Below are 18,058 nucleotides of genomic sequence, written 5' to 3'. Positions count from 1 at the left end.
TTGTAAAAATAAAATACAATGATTTATTGATAGTATAAAAACGTGTGTTGTTCGTTGAATTCACAAAACCAGTAATGGCTTGCGAATATCCTTGTGTGTACTGTGCACAAAATGTTGGTGAAGAAGATAAAGCCAACTCATGCGATGAATGTGAAAGATGGCAGCATCTGTCGTGTGAGACTGGGGTCAGTGCGACCTAGGGTTTTACGTGCCTCCTGTTGCGCCGTGAGGCAGAAACAATGGATCTAATAATCCGCCTAGTGTCGGAACACGCCCTGACTCGGGTACACCGGAAAATATTCAAAGAAGTGCACGGGCGACTCTTCGAGATCTGGGAGAAGTACGAAGACGATGACATTACAACTACTGAACTGCTGAGAGCGTGCAGCCATATCATCGGGCTGGGACCAAGCACAACCATGGACAAAATCCACAATGATGACTTCTGAAATGCAATACATTGTACATCTGATTTGTGTATGTATAGGATAGGATAGTATGCTGTTGTATTTTTGTTTATATATTTATGTACTTTTGTATATGTGTATTAAAACATTTTAAATTGTATGTATGCATTTACTTCTGATATTGTTAATGTCAATTTATTGCAAATGTTTCAAAAAATTTATGGAATAAATCTAGATTTTGTTAAAATGTATGTATGCACTCACTTCTGATATTATTAATGTCAATTTATTGCAAATGTTTGAAAATATTTATGTAATCAATCTAGATATTGTTAAAATGATTGTATGCATTCACTTTTAAATATGGCTAATGTCAATGTTTTGAAAATGTTTTACGTAATTTTTTGTTAATGTATTAAGCATGTAAATTGACTCTTTAACAATCATGAAATAAAACAATCTTGATTTAACATTGAACAGATGTTACAATCAAAGGTGCGAAAGTTTGCTGTTATTATTCACACCTTCTATACGATATTATTCACACCTATTCGCCTATATATTATCATTGGGACGAAACGTCCAATGACCTCCTACACAAATGTCAGTGGCACGAACTGGTAGTGGCACGAAACGTCCAGCACCCCAAAATGTTACCAACAATGCAAGGGTTGAGGAACACTGAAACTGCAAGAACTTATACAAGTTTACCTATCTAAACCACAAACTCATCCAAATGGTACCATTAAAGCAAGAAATAATTTATTTTATTGACTTAGGTTTTGTTTTGTACGCTGTATCCGCCATATTGGAAAATTGACCCAATATTGGTTAGGTCGCAGTAGGTTTATGGACGTTTCGTGTCACTACCAGTTCGTGCCACTGATATTTGTGTTGAAAAGGGGTAGACGTTTCGTCCCACTGATAATATATAGGCGGATAGGTGTGAATAATGCCGTTTAGATGTAAATGATATTGGGCTGTATATTAATGTAGAAAATTACAACAATGTTAACAGTTTTAATTATAAATACATGTAACACAAATACACGACATGTAAAATGAGTTATTGTTAGTATAAGAATATGTGTACATACTTCATTATGTTCAATAAATATAAACCATAGCGTTGTTATTTTTTTTATGCATCATGTGCATGTATGTAATAATAAGAAAATTTCATAATTGCATATATGGGGTATATGTAATAATTAAATTAAATGATGTATTGTTGGTATAAAAACATTTGTGTATAGGTCATTATGTTTAATAAATATAAAACATGAAGTGCTGTTATTTTTATGCTTCATGTGTCTGTACTATTTACTGAAATAGTAATATAACATCAATGAACAATACTAAAATGTATTCAATAAAGAACTTATAAAATGAAGTTGGTAATTTTACTTTCAGAAAAAGCTTCATGCTTTATTATCGACTCACAAACTATCACTTAGCTGTATGTGCCTTTAAGTAATTAGCAAACAATTAATTACCGTCTCGGGCCTTTAATGTACCGAAAAGGGCTGTATTTGCCGTGCGAGCAAATCGTTCCCGCCTTTAAAAAGAGATGACAACGACACAACTGCTGAGAGCATGCAGCCATATCAATCTAGATATTGTCAATGTATTATGAAGCATGTAAATTTTGTACATGTATTATATAAAAAATTAATCTTGAAATCGCAAAATACTTTTAAAGACAGACAAACAGACAGACATTTTATTCAGACTTATACATAATTTCATCGTCTTCATACTAAAGTATACATATTATTTTCTGTCACATAACTAGGTATAACAAAATAACATTACATAACGTAAAACAGACATTGACGAATACACATACTAATAAACTATCGAAGCGGTAATGAAATTATTGAACTGAATCATTAAGAATCACATTTCTTATCACAAGAGGCTCTTTGCTATCTTTACATACATAATAAATAACAGTTTTGTCACATTAATCTAATAACATGTGGAATTTATATACAGATGGGTTAATTTATCGGAGGCGGAAAACTACAACGGGCGAGGCATGGTCAGGGGTGATAACCCCAAAAAAGGGTTAGGGGTCGGGTTTGGGTTAGGGTTGGGTTTAGGCTAACCCAAACCCTAACCCGACCCCTAACACTTACCCTAACCTTCTAACCCCCCCTTGCGCAATACCATACCATGCCTCGCCCGTTGTAGTTTTCCGCCTCCCTTAATTTATATACAATCTACGGCTTATAATGTTTTTCTTAAATCAGTGTAGCATCGGCATATACATATAAAATGGTATTCATCTTCTAAATCCAAGTCATTACAACATAAACAATAACGTTCATTTCGTGGTATGTTATTTTGCGCGAATCGTCCAGTTTGGCTTCTCAAAGGATATGCAGAGACTCTTAATCTTACAAAATATAATCGCAGTCGTCTAGGAAGTAAATCTAAAAATGTTTCATATTCCAAACAGATTTATAAAACTTTATACATATCCAATACAGTACTATTAATCATTTTACCATTCTTGTTTAAAATTAACAACAAGTCTACATTTGAACTCGCTAATAAAACAATTTACCTGTTGTTTTTTTTTGGATTTTCAAAAAACATAACCAAATCCAAAATTACTTAACATGTTTAAACTGAATAAAAACTTTTGAAATAAAACAATGTTGTTTGAACATTGAACAGATGTTACAATCAAAGGTGCGAACGTTTCATGTTAGGATTCACACCTACACGGTATTATTCACACCTATCCGCCTATATATTATCAGTGGGACGAAACGTCCAATGCCCTCCTACACAAATATCAGTGGCACGAACTGGTAGTGGCACAAAACGTCCATCACCCTCGCAGTACACCAATATTTTGCACGTCGGGTTATGTGCTCCAGCCTATAAAGTCGATAATGATGTGGTATTGAATACAGAATACACTGTTTCAAATTTAAACATAAACATGTCAGCGAGAAAAGTGCGTTGAAACATCGTCGTGTTTTTATAGGGTGCATGCAAAGGATGACATCCGTAGTTTGCCATTTAGGTAAATTTAACATGTTTATGAAGGTTTATTCATTATTTTCCTCAATTTGTCTCGAACGACATCTGTTTAGTAAAGCGCACGGTTTCGCTGCGCTGAACTGCACCCATGTTAATGAAGGGGTGCATATCGACTGCCAGAGCCGCCATAGCAAAAATTATCAAAGGCTCTGGTAGTCCGTTTATATGGACTAATTTAACACCGTCCAACCGACCCCAATGCATGCGTTTCATGATGAATAGATAAATTGTCATGTTACTATATAATTAACTTATTAAATACTCACACTTCGCTTGATAATTACTGTTATATCCTTGAGATTTATTCATAGAACATATCTTATTATTTAATGACGTCGGTGACGTTCATGACGTTGTTGTCACGGTGATTTAGTTTATATATACAGAGTCCAAGAGAGTGAGCATCAAGTATTGAAATAGCAACAGTCTTAGTGAGTCTTTTACAATTACTTACAGTCAAGTTACCATTACCGGATCATTACCCATAGCGGATCACTTTGATGTTCAAGACTGCGTATCGCGATAAATAGTTGACATTTTAGATGATTTTTTGCACACAACATCTTCAAGGCCTGTTCTTTGAAACACATTGATTGAGTCGTAATCGGAGCTACTCTTTGTCAAACATTTCGGTATGTCTTGCTGACATGTATATATGACTTTGTTGATTTCCGTCTCATTTCCAAATCGAGGTTGAACATTATTTGTGGCCACATGCTATAAATCTGTTGGAAAGTAAGACGTTTACGCATTAATTTAAAGGCCATCTAGTAGTCTTTCTGCCTGCAACAGTCCATTTCAGTTTTGATTCGTGTTTAAGATTTTGCAACACCTTAAGTGAAATGAAGAATTAGGGCAATAGCAGATCAAGCGTGATAATATGCATATTGATAATATATTACATTAAAATATCTGCAAATCTTGTTGATTCTTTCAATAAATGATCTCAATCTTAATGTTTAAATTTTGTTCCATGTTCAATATTAGATAAGATGGAAACATGGATTATAAGACATAAATTTCAAACTCCCACTTTTATTTTAGAATTTAATATACGTACATGTTCCAACTCTATCCATTACCCGATAATCCAGTAGTATTACGATTTCTATTTTCAAAACCAAAATACGGACAATATTGACGTCTGCTACCATCCGCCATTATACGCAAGTTGAATTATGGGATGGGGGAATTCCCATTGAACATGCGTTAATCACGTGACGCGATTTGAGAGAAACTAGCGAAGATATTTCGTCAATTGCAGTCCATGTCAGTACCATCTGCTAACAAATCGGAAATAAATAAAATACCGGAGAAAATCGGTACCAAATGAACATTCCTAAATGCCGAATTCGTTCTCAAATGATCGCGCACGCGAACAAATTTTTGTAAATTGTATATTTTGTCGGTTTATTTCCAAACTGTCTTTTCTGATTTTTTATATCTCCAGAGCCGAGATTTCATCGCATTGGCGATCAGGGGATGGGTTAATTATGCAGACTGCTTATTTTCAAATGCGTATAATCAAAGTATTATCCGAAAAAATCAGGATTTTACTATTCACGGAAAGTTACGAAAATTCTAGCAACAAATAAACATTTCTCGTGTATTTTGTGTACAGATGAAAATCATGAAAAAATTAGACTTCATGCACAACGTAACGTCATTCTTTCGCGGGGAAAGCGTGGACTCAAATATTTGATTGCTGAATAAAAACTTCGTAATGCAGAGGTCGCTAATATTGCTAATATTATTGAATACAGCTTCACGTGGGGTCGGCGTGTATTCGGTTGCCTGAGCACTGATTGGCTGATGCGCTTACCAAGAAGACTTTGATTGAGAGCTGGAAAAATCAAAATTGGCCACTCGCTGAGAAATTCATTGAAAACAGTAGCTCTTGTGCGGAGTTAACGGTCTGAATAACCCCATTTACTGTTGACATTTGAACGTGTTGTGTATTAGAAAATAGGGTACATACATGCGGATTATCGGACATCAAAGGGACTTCCACCATTTGCATATTGGACGTACGACTGCCAATTTCGGGCGTAATTTACGCCCGGACGTCCACTAACGGAAGCGCTGAAGACAATAGAAAACAATTTATAACAAAAAAAAATGAATATAAATTATAACTGGCAATGTTACTTGGCCATTGTAAACAGCACAGTTCATGTTTCAACAGTTCAAAAAGCGTGTTAGATGCCCTACTGAATGGTTCAATCACGTGATCCGTTATGGCTACAAATGATCCGTTAATGCGTGAATTCTGAGGCAAAAAAAGGTATCGCAAATACATTTTGCATGTGCTTTAAAATAAGACTATTCGCCGAAACAGTAAGCAAAGGCAATATTTAATCAAACCGGTGTAAAACAAGTCTCAAAATATGTATTGCTTTTCACCAGAACAACTTTATTAAGCTACTGATCCGGTAATGGTAACTTGACTGTACCATGCAGGTACTGAGGTAGATTACCAGATGTAGTGCGCTTTTGGTTAAAAAGTCGAAAGTTCAGTGAAATTAGGGGTTTGTCTCAGGTCATAATAGGAGCCACGTTTCCATTGACTGGAATTAAAGGGGCCTTTTCACAGATTTTGGCATTTTTTAACTTATTCATTAAATGCTTTATATTGATAAATGTAAACATTGGATCGTAAAAGCTCCAGTAAAAAATCAAGAACAAAATTTAAAAAAGGAAAAGAACATTGCCCGGAGCAGTTTTCGAACCAGTGACCCCTGAAGTCCTGCCAGAGTCCTGAAGTAAAAGCGCTTTAGCCTACTGAGCTATTCCGCCGAGTACATAACGTGACGTATTTTACACCTTATATAAGCAATCTTCGTAGTTATACAAAATTTAACGACAAAAACAGAACTCTCCAAATTATTCAATCGTTTCGCGTTGCAACGCTTTATAATTTTAAGGTTTTATAATCGTCAAAAGATGCATATAATGGCTATATTAGAGCATGGTAAATGTTCAGTATTACTGTTTCCTCACAAATATCATAACTAAAACGAAAATTTGCGAATCTGAAACAACTTTTTTCAATTTTGTCAATTTACCAAAGCGTGAAAAGATCCCTTTAAGGGGAAGACAGGAGAAATCAAGAATTCATGTTTTGTTAAATGATGTATTTTAATTAATTAGTTACCTTATTTTACCATTTGAAATTATTGTATTAAAAATTTAAATAATGAACATTTTGCATTAATTATTTCAAGTATTAACTGTAATAACTATCAAGTAAAAAACCAACAACAACACAATAAACAATATCTTTACACTCAGAGGGTCATGGAGGTTTCATCACATTACCATTTCAAAATACTTATTGTGTATAAGAGGGAGTGGAGGTTTTGTCACACTAATGTTTAGTTGTATACATGACATACCAATTGATTATCACCATTTAAATGATGAATGTTCATGTTTAATAAATATATTAAATACTACTACAATGGTTTTATTAACCAGGTTTTCCAGAAAAAACTGGTTATTAGATTGGCGAATGCGGGCGGGCTGGCTGGCTGGCTGGCGGGCGGGCGGAACAAGCTTGTCCGGGCCATAACTATGTCGTTAAAATCATTTGGCACATTTGTTCACCATCATTGGACGGTGTGTCGCGCGAAATAATTACGTCGATATCTCCAAGGTCAAGGTCACACTTTGAGTTCAAAGGTCAAAAATGGCCATAAATGAGCTTGTCCTGGCCATAACTATGTCATTCAGTGTGAGATTTTAAAATCATTTGGCACATTTGTTCACCATCATGGGACGGTGTGTCTCACGAAAGAATCACATCAATATCTCCAATGTCAAGGTCGCCACGACTAAAAATAGATTTTTTTTAAAAACAAACTTACAAAGGGGGTTAATTTTGTTTGTTCATTTCAAAAGTTCAGTTTGAGTTTTCTCCCTTTATCAGATTTTTTTTTCACAATGAAAACCTGGTTTTGTGACAATTTTGTCCCTTGTTATTTTGAGTGTGATGAATGGAGAATTGCTTGTGTAACTTGGGTTTAAGTCCTCTATTAAAACACCTACATTTATTTAAGTGAAAAGATTTTAAAACACACATGTTTGATCTGTCAATCTATCATTTAATTTAAATTATTAGACATAAAAACAAAACTGAATGTAAATTACTAAATAGGCAATATTTTGACAAATATCGCACTCAAACTCTTGCATAATGCTGGTTAAAATCAGTTTCTGCTTGCAAAAATGTGCATCTATACAGGTATTTTTGTTTAATGCATGTGTGTTAAGTGTCCTCCCCGTTGGCCTGTGCAGTCCACACAGGCTAATCAGGTACAAAACTTTTAGCCTAAAATGGAGTTATTTCAAACAAAAAAAGAAACATAAGACAGGAAAGTGTCGTGCCAGATTAGCCTACGCAAATTACACTGGGTAATCAGAAATCTGGAACGACACTTTATTCTCATGCATTAGCTTACGCAAATTACACTGGGTAATCAGAAATATGGAACGACACTTTATTCTCATGCATTAGCCTACGCAAATTACACTGGGTAATCAGAAATCTGGAACGACACTTTATTCTCATGCATTAGCCTACGCAAATTACACTGGGTAATCAGAAATCTGGAACGACACTTTATTCTCATGCATTAGCCTACGCAAATTACACTGGGTAATCAGAAATCTGGAACGACACTTTATTCTCATGCATTAGCCTACGCAAATTACACTGGGTAATCAGAAATCTGGAACGACACTTTATTCTCATGCATTAGCCTACGCAAATTACACTGGGTAATCAGAAATCTGGAACGACACTTTATTCTCATGCATTAGCCTACGCAAATTACACTGGGTAATCAGAAATCTGGAACGACACTTTATTCTCATGCATTAGCCTACGCAAATTACACTGGGTAATCAGAAATCTGGAACGACACTTTATTCTCATGCATTAGCCTACGCAAATTACACTGGGTAATCAGAAATCTGGAACGACACTTTATTCTCATGCATTAGCCTACGCAAATTACACTGGGTAATAAGAAATCTGGAACGACACTTTATTCTCATGCATTAGCCTACGCAAATTACACTGGGCAATCAGAAATCTGGAACGACACTTTATTCTCATGCATTAGCCTACGCAAATTACACTGGGTAATCAGAAATCTGGAACGACACTTTATTCTCATGCATTAGCCTACACAAATTACACTGGGTAATCAGAAATCTGGAATGACACTTTATTCTCATGCATTAGCCTACGCAAATTACACTTGGTAATCAGAAATCTGGAACGACACTTTATTCTCATGCATTAGCCTACGCAAATTACACTGGGTAATCAGAAATCTGGAATGACACTTTATTCTCATGCATTAGCCTACGCAAATTACACTGGGTAATCAGAAATCTGGAACGACACTTTATTCTCATGCATTAGCTTACGCAAATTACACTGGGTAATCAGAAATCTGGAACGACACTTTATTCTCATGCATTAGCCTACGCAAATTACACTGGGTAATCAGAAATCTGGAACGACACTTTATTCTCATGCATTAGCTTACGCAAATTACACTGGGTAATCAGAAATCTGGAACGACACTTTATTCTCATGCATTAGCCTACGCAAATTACACTGGGTAATCAGAAATCTGGAACGACACTTTATTCTCATGCATTAGCCTACGCAAATTACACTGGGTAATCAGAAATCTGGAACGACACTTTATTCTCATGCATTAGCTTACGCAAATTACACTGGGTAATCAGAAATCTGAAACGACACTTTATTCTCATGCATTAGCCTACGCAAATTACACTGGGTAATCAGAAATCTGGAACGACACTTTATTCTCATGCATTAGCCTACGCAAATTACACTGGGTAATCAGAAATCTGGAACGACACTTTATTCTCATGCATAAGCCTACGCAAATTACACTGGGTAATCAGAAATCTGGAACGACACTTTATTCTCATGCATTAGCCTACGCAAATTACACTGGGTAATCAGAAATATGGAACGACACTTTATTCTCATGCATTAGCCTACGCAAATTACACTGGGTAATCAGAAATATGGAACGACACTTTATTCTCATGCATTAGCCTACGCAAATTACACTGGGTAATCAGAAATCTGGAACAACACTTTATTCTCATGCATAAAATCCACTTAAGTACACACACTTGTCTTTGTTTAGGAGTCTCCAGGACAGAGATGCAATGTCCAAGTCAGATCCAATGTGTGTGCTATACACCTGGGACATCCACGGAAAAACTTACCGTGAGGTGAGTAGACAGCAACCCTTTGAGATTTTGGCTTTTTGATTGTAGTGGTCAAGGTTTAAGTTTCTGTCACGTAGAAAGTACAATGTAGCAGCGCCTTCACACTAGTTTGGAAGAAGGGGTCTGCAGCCCTTAGGAGGGGGAATTTTTCGTAAATGGGAGAATTTTTAAAACAAAAAACAACAACTTTGTTTAACAGTTATAAACATATATTTCCATATATGTTGTAAACTTTTACTTAATCTATATAACAGTAATCTTATTTAAAAGTCCGCTATTCTTTCCTTATTTTTCCCCCCCCCCCTTATTGTTCCTAAAACAATCTAGTGCTGTGTCCAGTTGGGCATAGCGGGTGGTGTCAAATTGACGATGGTCCAGGACAAGGACAGTAACATTTGCACTGGTTTTATCTTCCTGTTAAATAATATTTAAGCCTATTATATTTTATAGTAGTGCGATAGTTAGATAGTTCAGTGCTCTAAAATGGTCAATTTTCAACTATAAATCAGCGATATTGTTTTCATTTTCTGAGGGGGAAAAATCAGTTTGGGGGGAAAAATATATTCTTTTCTGGTGGGGGACTGCCGCCAAAATTGGCGGTGGCAGATTTGATAGATTGAGGGCCCTGAAGTAGAACAACACTAGCCTATTTTTTTTTTATCCCCCGCCATAGGCGGAGGGATATTGTTTTGGAATTGTCCGGCTGTCCGTCCGTCTGTCCGGGACTTTTGTTTCCGGACCCATATCTTGGAAGTGCTTTGGCGGATTTCATTGAAACTTGGTATGAGTATATATATGCATAAGAAGATGATGCACGCCAAATGGCATTGTACGCCATCTGTTAAAAACAGAGTTATGGCCCTTTGTATCTTGAAAAAGTGCTTTTTACTATAGGCACTTTTGTGTCCGGAGTCATATCTTGGAAGTGCTATGGCGGATTTCATTGAAACTTGGTATGAGTATATATATGCATAAGAGGATGATGCACGCCAAATGTCATTGTACACCATCTGTTAATAACGGAGATATGGCCTTTTGTATCTTGAAAAAATGCTTTTTACTATAGGCACTATTGTGTCCGGAGCCATATCTTGGAAGTGCTTAGGCGGATTTCATTGAAACTTGGTATGAGTATATATATGCATAAGAGGATGATGCACGCCAAATGGCATTGTACGCCATCTGTTAAAAACAGAGTTATGGCCCTTTGTATCTTGAAAAAATTCTTTTTACTATAGGCACTTTTGTGTCCGGAGCCATATCTTGGAAGTGCTTTGGCGGATTTCATTGAAACTTGGTATGAGTATATATCCCCCGCCAGAGGCCAGAGGCGGAGGGATATTGTTTTAGCGCTGTCCGTCCGGCTGTGTGTCCGTCACTTTTGTGTCCGGAGCCATATCTTGGAAGTGCTTTTGCGTATTTCATTGAAACTTTGATGAGTATATATATGCATAAGAGGATGATTCACGCCAGAGTTATGGCCCTTTGTAGCTTGAAAAAATGCTTTTTACTATAGGCACTTTTGTGTCCGGAGCCATATCTTGGAAGTGCTTTGGCGGATTTAATTGAAACTCGGTATGAGTATTTTTTCCCATGCCAGAGGCGGAGGGATATTGTTTTGGCGTTGTCCAGCTGTCCGTCCGTCACTTTTGTGTCCGGAGCCATATCTTGGAAGTGCTTTGGGGGATTTCATTGATACTTGGTATGAGTATATATATGGATAAGAGGATGATGCACGCCAAATGTCATTGTACACCATCTGTTAATAACGGAATTATGGCCTTTTGTATCTTGAAAATATGCTTTTTTGAATGTCAAATTTAACACTTTTGTGTCCAGAAGCATATTGGGGGGGGGGATATCAATTCAACGAATTTGCTTGTTTATCCGTAATTTGATTATTATGCCCCCTTCGAAGAAGAGGGGTATATTGTTTTGCACATGTCGGTCGGTCCGTCCACCGAATGGTTTCAGGATGATAACTCAAGAACGCTTACGCCTAGGAGCATGAAACTTCATAGGTACATTGATCTTGACTTGCAGATGACCCCTATTGATTTTCAGGTAACTAGGTCAAAGGTCAAGTTCACGATGACTTGACACAGTAAAATGGTTTCCGGATGATAACTCAAGAAAGCTTACGCCTAGGATCATGAAACTTCATAGGTACTTTGATTATGACTGGCAGATGACCCCTATTGATTTTCAGGTCACTAGGTCAAAGGTCAAGGTCACAGTGACTTGAAACAGTAAAATGCTTTCCTGATGATAACTCAAGAATAATTAGGCCTAGGATCATGAAACTTCATACGTACATTGATAATGACTGGCAGATGACCCCTATTGATTTTCAGGTCACTAGGTCAAAGGTCACTGTGACAATAAACGTATTCACACAATAGCTGCCACTACAACTGACAGCCCATATGAAGGGGCATGCATGTTTTACAAACAGCCCTTGTTTAGATAAGCATTATTCACAGACACAAATGTTATGATTATTGTCAGTCTTTCCTTTTAATAGACAGTATTAAAAGATGGCGTTCAATCAGAGTAAGAGAATGATTAAATGTCCATATCACCCTTTTGTGTATAACAACATTTTTATTAAACATGAACAATAACATTTTATTCGAACATAATTATTGCTGTATCTGCAACCTGTTTGCAAAACAAAGGGGTTCTGTGACTAGTCTGCTGAGTGGATTTCAAGTAAATTTTTCTGCTGAGTGTATTTCAAGCATATTTTTCTATGTTATTTTCAATTGTCTTCATTATCAAAGTGATAACTAATGAAAATAAAATTGAAGTGTGAAATAATTGCTCTTTATATATTTTATGGCTACCCATTTTCCCAATTTTAGGTTGATCGCACTGAAATGATTAAAGATTCACTGCACCCTGATTTTGTGAAGAAATTCACTATGAACTACTTTTTCGAGGAAAGTCAAAAATTAAAATTTGAAATGTAAGTATTTAAACGGTACTATTATAAGATATAATTTATTAGATTTTTTCAAAGTATTGTAGATTTTTATCTTAAGTGTAAGAACATTGTATTAGTTCAGATGAATTTTCTCATCTTATGAATTTGGAAGATCTGTTTCCAAGCCTGAATCCCGTAAATTGACTAAATTTAGAATGAACTTGTTTTTAAACTGATTTAGTATTCACTTCAAAGTTAGTATTTTATTGTGCATCTTTAATTCCAGATATGATGTGGATTCACCTTCACAAAGGCTGACCTCTCATGTATGTATTATTTCTGTTGTACAAAAACAATTTTGTAAGCTCAGTATTTGCATGCTTTGTCATATATATTCATGTACATCATTACATGTAAGGTGATTTTAAATTTTGTGTTTGTGCATGTTGAAATTCACCCGTTTGCTTTAAAATGAAATTTAACATAAATGATTTGATGACCTAGTGGTTAGTTTATTATAATTACCAATTGCCTGTAATAATAATAAGAACAAAAAATGTTAATGTGTATGGAAGCAATTGAAAAATGTATTGTTATAGGTGATTTTGACAAATCAATATTTGTCACTGGAGTACTATAACACAGTAACGATTTTCAATTTTTGTTTGTATTCAAATGTTACTGTAAATCGCAGGATTTCCTTGGACGGATGGAGTGTACGTTGGGGGAAATAGTTGGGTGTGGAAGTGGTCGCATTGAAAAACAACTTCTGTAAGTTTGTATAACTATACCATTCATTAGTAGCATACAATTACATTTGTAATGTGATCTATAATTCTTCACTGCATAATTGTTGTTGCATTCATGTAAACTAAGCTTGGGATTACGTTTGGCCAGTTGGACAAAGGTCAAGGTTACTGATGCTTTCATTTTAATAATAAGATTAATATGTTAAATTTTAAAGAACTTGTTTCCATCATTGCCACGTATCTTACTTTCTTCATTTTCGTCATTGCAGATCAATGATTTCCAGACACTCTTGTTTCATTATGAAAATGGAAAACATTTTCTAAGTTTACCAAGTTTAGTTTATGTTATTGAAGGTGAAACCGGTCTGTATTATTCCTTCCTCTACAGATTAAAGCCGTACATGTGGTTTCATGTCAACTGATTTTCTTCCCTTTATGTTTCAGAGGAGTAATTGGACAGTCAAAAATTATTGGTAAGTCTCCAGTGTTTTTTTACCTCAGTTTTAAACTATTTGTAACTGATTAACGTGTCACTTCTTGTTTATCTGCTATTAGACCAAAATGCAATATTTTGACCGTTAAAGTATGTTATATTTGTTCCTGATGGCTTAACAGCAGAGAGTTGAGGATATATCTTATCTAAAACCACTACAACACTGGATTGCAACACTGTCCTTACGTGAATACAGTATAAATGTATATGTATTTCTAAATTTTTAAGAGTGTTTTTTTTAATAAGATTATATATTTATTTATAATATATATATATATTGTCATGACCCCATCTTTGCTATTTTTAATCAGATAGGTCACGAGTATGGGTTTGTTTTTATAACCTAACCATGTTATTCATTTTAACTCGATGTAAAGTGTAATTTCTTATTGCATATAAAACTAAACATCTTATTATCAATATTTACTATGCTTAATGTACCATTTGTATGGTTCATATCCATGTAAAATCCATTTTTGTTTGTGATAACAATCGCATGTTTTGATAGACCCATATTTAAAGGAAGTGACTTTTGACCTTTTGTTGAATTATGGGTAGTGTACATTGACGACCTATGTCAACCTGTCAGCACACGATTGAATCTCGTATTTTCGCAGTAGATTTCTACATCATTGTAGGTTTGATTTTCAGCTCAGCTGTTTTCAGAGAAAACCTGCGGTATTGTCATAGCCAGCTCGTCGTGTCCATTGTCGTCCGCGTCGTGCTAAAACCTTAACATTTTGTCAAGGTTTTGAACATTGGCTCTAAAATCGAAGTGCTTCCACCTACAACTTTGAAACTTCATTTGTAGCTGTACCTTGATGAGTTCTACACGCCACACCCGTATTTGGGTCACTAGGTCAAAGGTCAAGGTCACTGTGACCTCTAAAAAAAAAAATTCTGACAAGCTTTCATTTCTTCAAAAATGCACCCGCAGCCGAGCGTGGCACCCATTATGCGGTGCTCTTGTTATCAAATAATCACAATCATGTGCATTTATATGTTCTAAACCTTATTATTATACTTAAAGAACCATTTCCAGTCATTTTAATAAAGTTTTTATTGTGTAAACTTTAGGCGGTAATCTCTGTTCATCCTGAGATACTCAGTTAGGCTCGGAAGATGCGCGGATGGTGCGTGGTTGAGTTATTGCTTGGATTAATGTTAGGTCCACGCAAGGCTCGGACCTGCTCGGAGCCTTAGTATATAAGCTCTGTTTCTTTCACAGTGAGGGACTCTGATTTTTTGGAATTAAAGGTACATTCACATTATAGGTCTCATTAATAGATTTTTCTCTGAGAAATATTATTTTTAGGCATTTTTAATTAAAAATAAGATAAAACACTGTAAATAATTTTGCATACAATAGAGCTTTGAATAAGATTTAAGGTCAAGGTGTAGGGATATTTTATCGTTCATTTAATTATGCCCCTCTTCAAAGAAGAGGGGGTATATTGTTTTGCCCATGTCGATCCGTCTGTCCGTCCATCCACCAGATGGTTTCCGGATGATAACTCAAGAACACTTAGGCTTAGGAACATAAAACTTCATAGGTACATTGATCTTGACTGGCAGATGACCCCTATTGATTTTCAGGTCACTAGGTCAAAGGTCAAGGTCACAGTGACTCGAAATAGTAAAGCTTAGGCCTAGGATCATGAAACTTCATAGGTACATTGATCATGACTCGCAGATGACCCCGATTGATTTTCAGGTCACTAGGTCAAAGGTCAAGGTCACAGTGACTTGAAATAGTAAAATGGTTCCCGGATGATAACTCAACAATGCTTACGCCTAGGATCATGAAACTTCATAGGTACATTGATCATGACTTGCAGATGACCCCTATTGATTTTCAGGTCACTAGGTCAAAGGTCAAGGTCACAGTGACTCGAAACAGTAAAATGGTTTCCGGATGATAACTCAAGAATGCTTATGCCTAGGATCATGAAACGTCATAGGAACATTGATCACAACTGGCAGATGACCCCTATTGATTTTCAGGTCACTAGGTCAAAGGCCGAGGTCACAGTGACTTGAAACAGTAAAATGGTTTCAGGATGATAACTCAAGAATGCTTACGCATTTCATGAAACTTCATAGGTACATTAATAATGACTGGCAGATGACCCCTATTGATTTTAAGGTCACTAGGTCAAAGGTCAAGGTCAAAGTGACTCGAAATAGTAAAATGGTTTCCGGATGAAAAGTCAAGAATGCTTACGCATTTCATGAAACTTCATAGGTACATTAATAATGACTGGCAGATGACCCCTATTGATTTTAAGGTCACTAGGTCAAAGGTCAAGGTCAAAGTGACTCGAAATAGTAAAATGGTTTCTGGATGATAACTCAATGATAATTAGGCCTAGGTTCATGAAACTTAATAGGTGCATTGATCATGACTGACAGATGACCCCTATCGATTTTCAGGTCACCAGGTCAAAGGTCAAGGTCACAGTGACAAAAAACGTATTCAAACAATGGCTGCCACTACAACTGACAGCCAATATGGGGGGGGGGGGGCATGCATGTTTTACAAACAGCCCTTGTAAAAACCTGTTGAGCATTTTAAATGTGAGTTTGAGAATTGTATTATTTTGATTAATTGTTGAAGGAATTGATGTTGTATTCTTGATGCAAGTTAGTTAATAATAAAAATTTGTTGAACTTTATTTGGTTGTTTATTATAATTATTATTTGAGAGTCATTAAATGATTCGGGCTATTATCTTAAGTTTATTTAGTTTTAAAAGAGTCCATTTTATTTAAAAATGTTTTATATACAACTAAATTAAAGAACAGTAGTAGTAGATTTGCATCCCCAGTTGAAGAGTATACATACTGACTTATCTCTGTACTACCCTAACTATTTTCTGCTTTTTAATACATATGAGCCATATATATAGATAATAATTTTAATAATCAATATTTTAAAACAGTTACATACAATCAATAAAATTTCTTATATAAAATTATTACAGAACATGTTTACAAAGCACATTTACGAGTACATGTAAGAAATTAAGCACTAAGAAAAACAGCATGCATAACCAATATATATACATAACTGAAATTTTAAACAGCATTTAGTATTTATTTATAGGCTTTTTACATAATAACACGATGTCATTCTGTGTTGTTTTTATGAGTTTTATGAGTTGTCGTCGAGATAAGAAGTCTTCTATTTCATCAAGTTGACATTGTACATGTCTTATTACTCCTCATGATACTTCCGGATTACATTTATCGTTCCCATGGCTGACTCGGCGGACGTCTTTGGTGGTTGATTTGGTGCAGTGTCTTCAACAGTTCATCTTTTACTCAAATCAATTAATGTTTGAGTTGATGGGTTGTTTGCAACTGGTATGACATCATGAGTTGATGGGTTGTTTGCAACTGGTATGACATCATGAGTTGATGGGTTGTTTGCAACTGGTATGACATCAGTTATGGCACTTCTTATCGATTAACAGCTTGATGCAACCTGAAGCGAGTTCGAGCCAAACAAACAAAAGAACGTATGAAAATTGTGACCAGAACTATGAAAACAGTTCGATTCATCTGAATATCCGACCCTTGTGAATTCGAGCCATCCCACAGAAATTTATAAGAATACATACCAAGAAAAAATCGATGCTTCGAGGAGAGTTTTAGTCAACCGGAATTTCGAGCCTAGGGCAATTGCACCATTGGGTTTCTTCTGTACAAACGTCTAACTATACATGTATTATAAACTTTAATAAATTTCTTAAAGCATTGTATCTCAGTTTGTCTGAAGCTGTTCTTTTAAAGATATACAAAGATTAAAGAATGAATTAATATTTATTTGTGTTTATCTGCCACAACAATGAAGGACTTTTAAAGTTAAGGCAAGGTCATCCTTCAAGGTCAAATGTCTAATATATGGCGTCTGTCCGTCCGTCCGAAAACTTTGACATTGGCCATAACTTTTTCACTATTGAAGATAGCAACTTGATATTTGGCATGCATGTGTATATCCTGGAGCTGAACATTTTGAGTGGTGAAAGGTCAAGGTCATCCTTCAAGGTCAAATGTCAAATATTCTGTCCGTCCGAAAACTTTAACATTGGCCATAACTTTTTAAATATTGAAGATAGCAACTTGATATTTGGCATGCATGT

General features: G+C 35.6%; 1 protein-coding gene across 5 annotated transcripts in view; it reads left to right on the top strand.

Moving 5' to 3' along the window:
* LOC127865081 (copine-8-like) overlaps window positions 1–18,058 on the top strand; it is a 69,596-nt gene that overhangs the window by 10,415 nt on the left and 41,123 nt on the right. For 2 of the 5 annotated variants that reach the window (XM_052404972.1, XM_052404971.1), the window contains exons 3-7: window positions 9,662–9,749; window positions 12,611–12,714; window positions 12,959–12,998; window positions 13,367–13,443; window positions 13,866–13,894. In XM_052404972.1, coding sequence (XP_052260932.1) covers window positions 9,662–9,749; window positions 12,611–12,714; window positions 12,959–12,998; window positions 13,367–13,443; window positions 13,866–13,894 — 338 coding nt within the window. Of the gene's footprint in view, window positions 1–3,815; window positions 3,896–9,661; window positions 9,750–12,610; window positions 12,715–12,958; window positions 12,999–13,366; window positions 13,444–13,865; window positions 13,895–18,058 lie in introns of those variants that run through there. The other 3 variants (XM_052404973.1, XM_052404975.1, XM_052404974.1) reach the window with 3 other exon arrangements.

This window comes from Dreissena polymorpha, chromosome 1 (genome assembly GCF_020536995.1).
Source record: "Dreissena polymorpha isolate Duluth1 chromosome 1, UMN_Dpol_1.0, whole genome shotgun sequence".
Taxonomy (NCBI): Eukaryota; Metazoa; Mollusca; class Bivalvia; order Myida; family Dreissenidae; genus Dreissena; species Dreissena polymorpha.
This window is presented reverse-complemented; position numbering and strand designations above follow the sequence as displayed.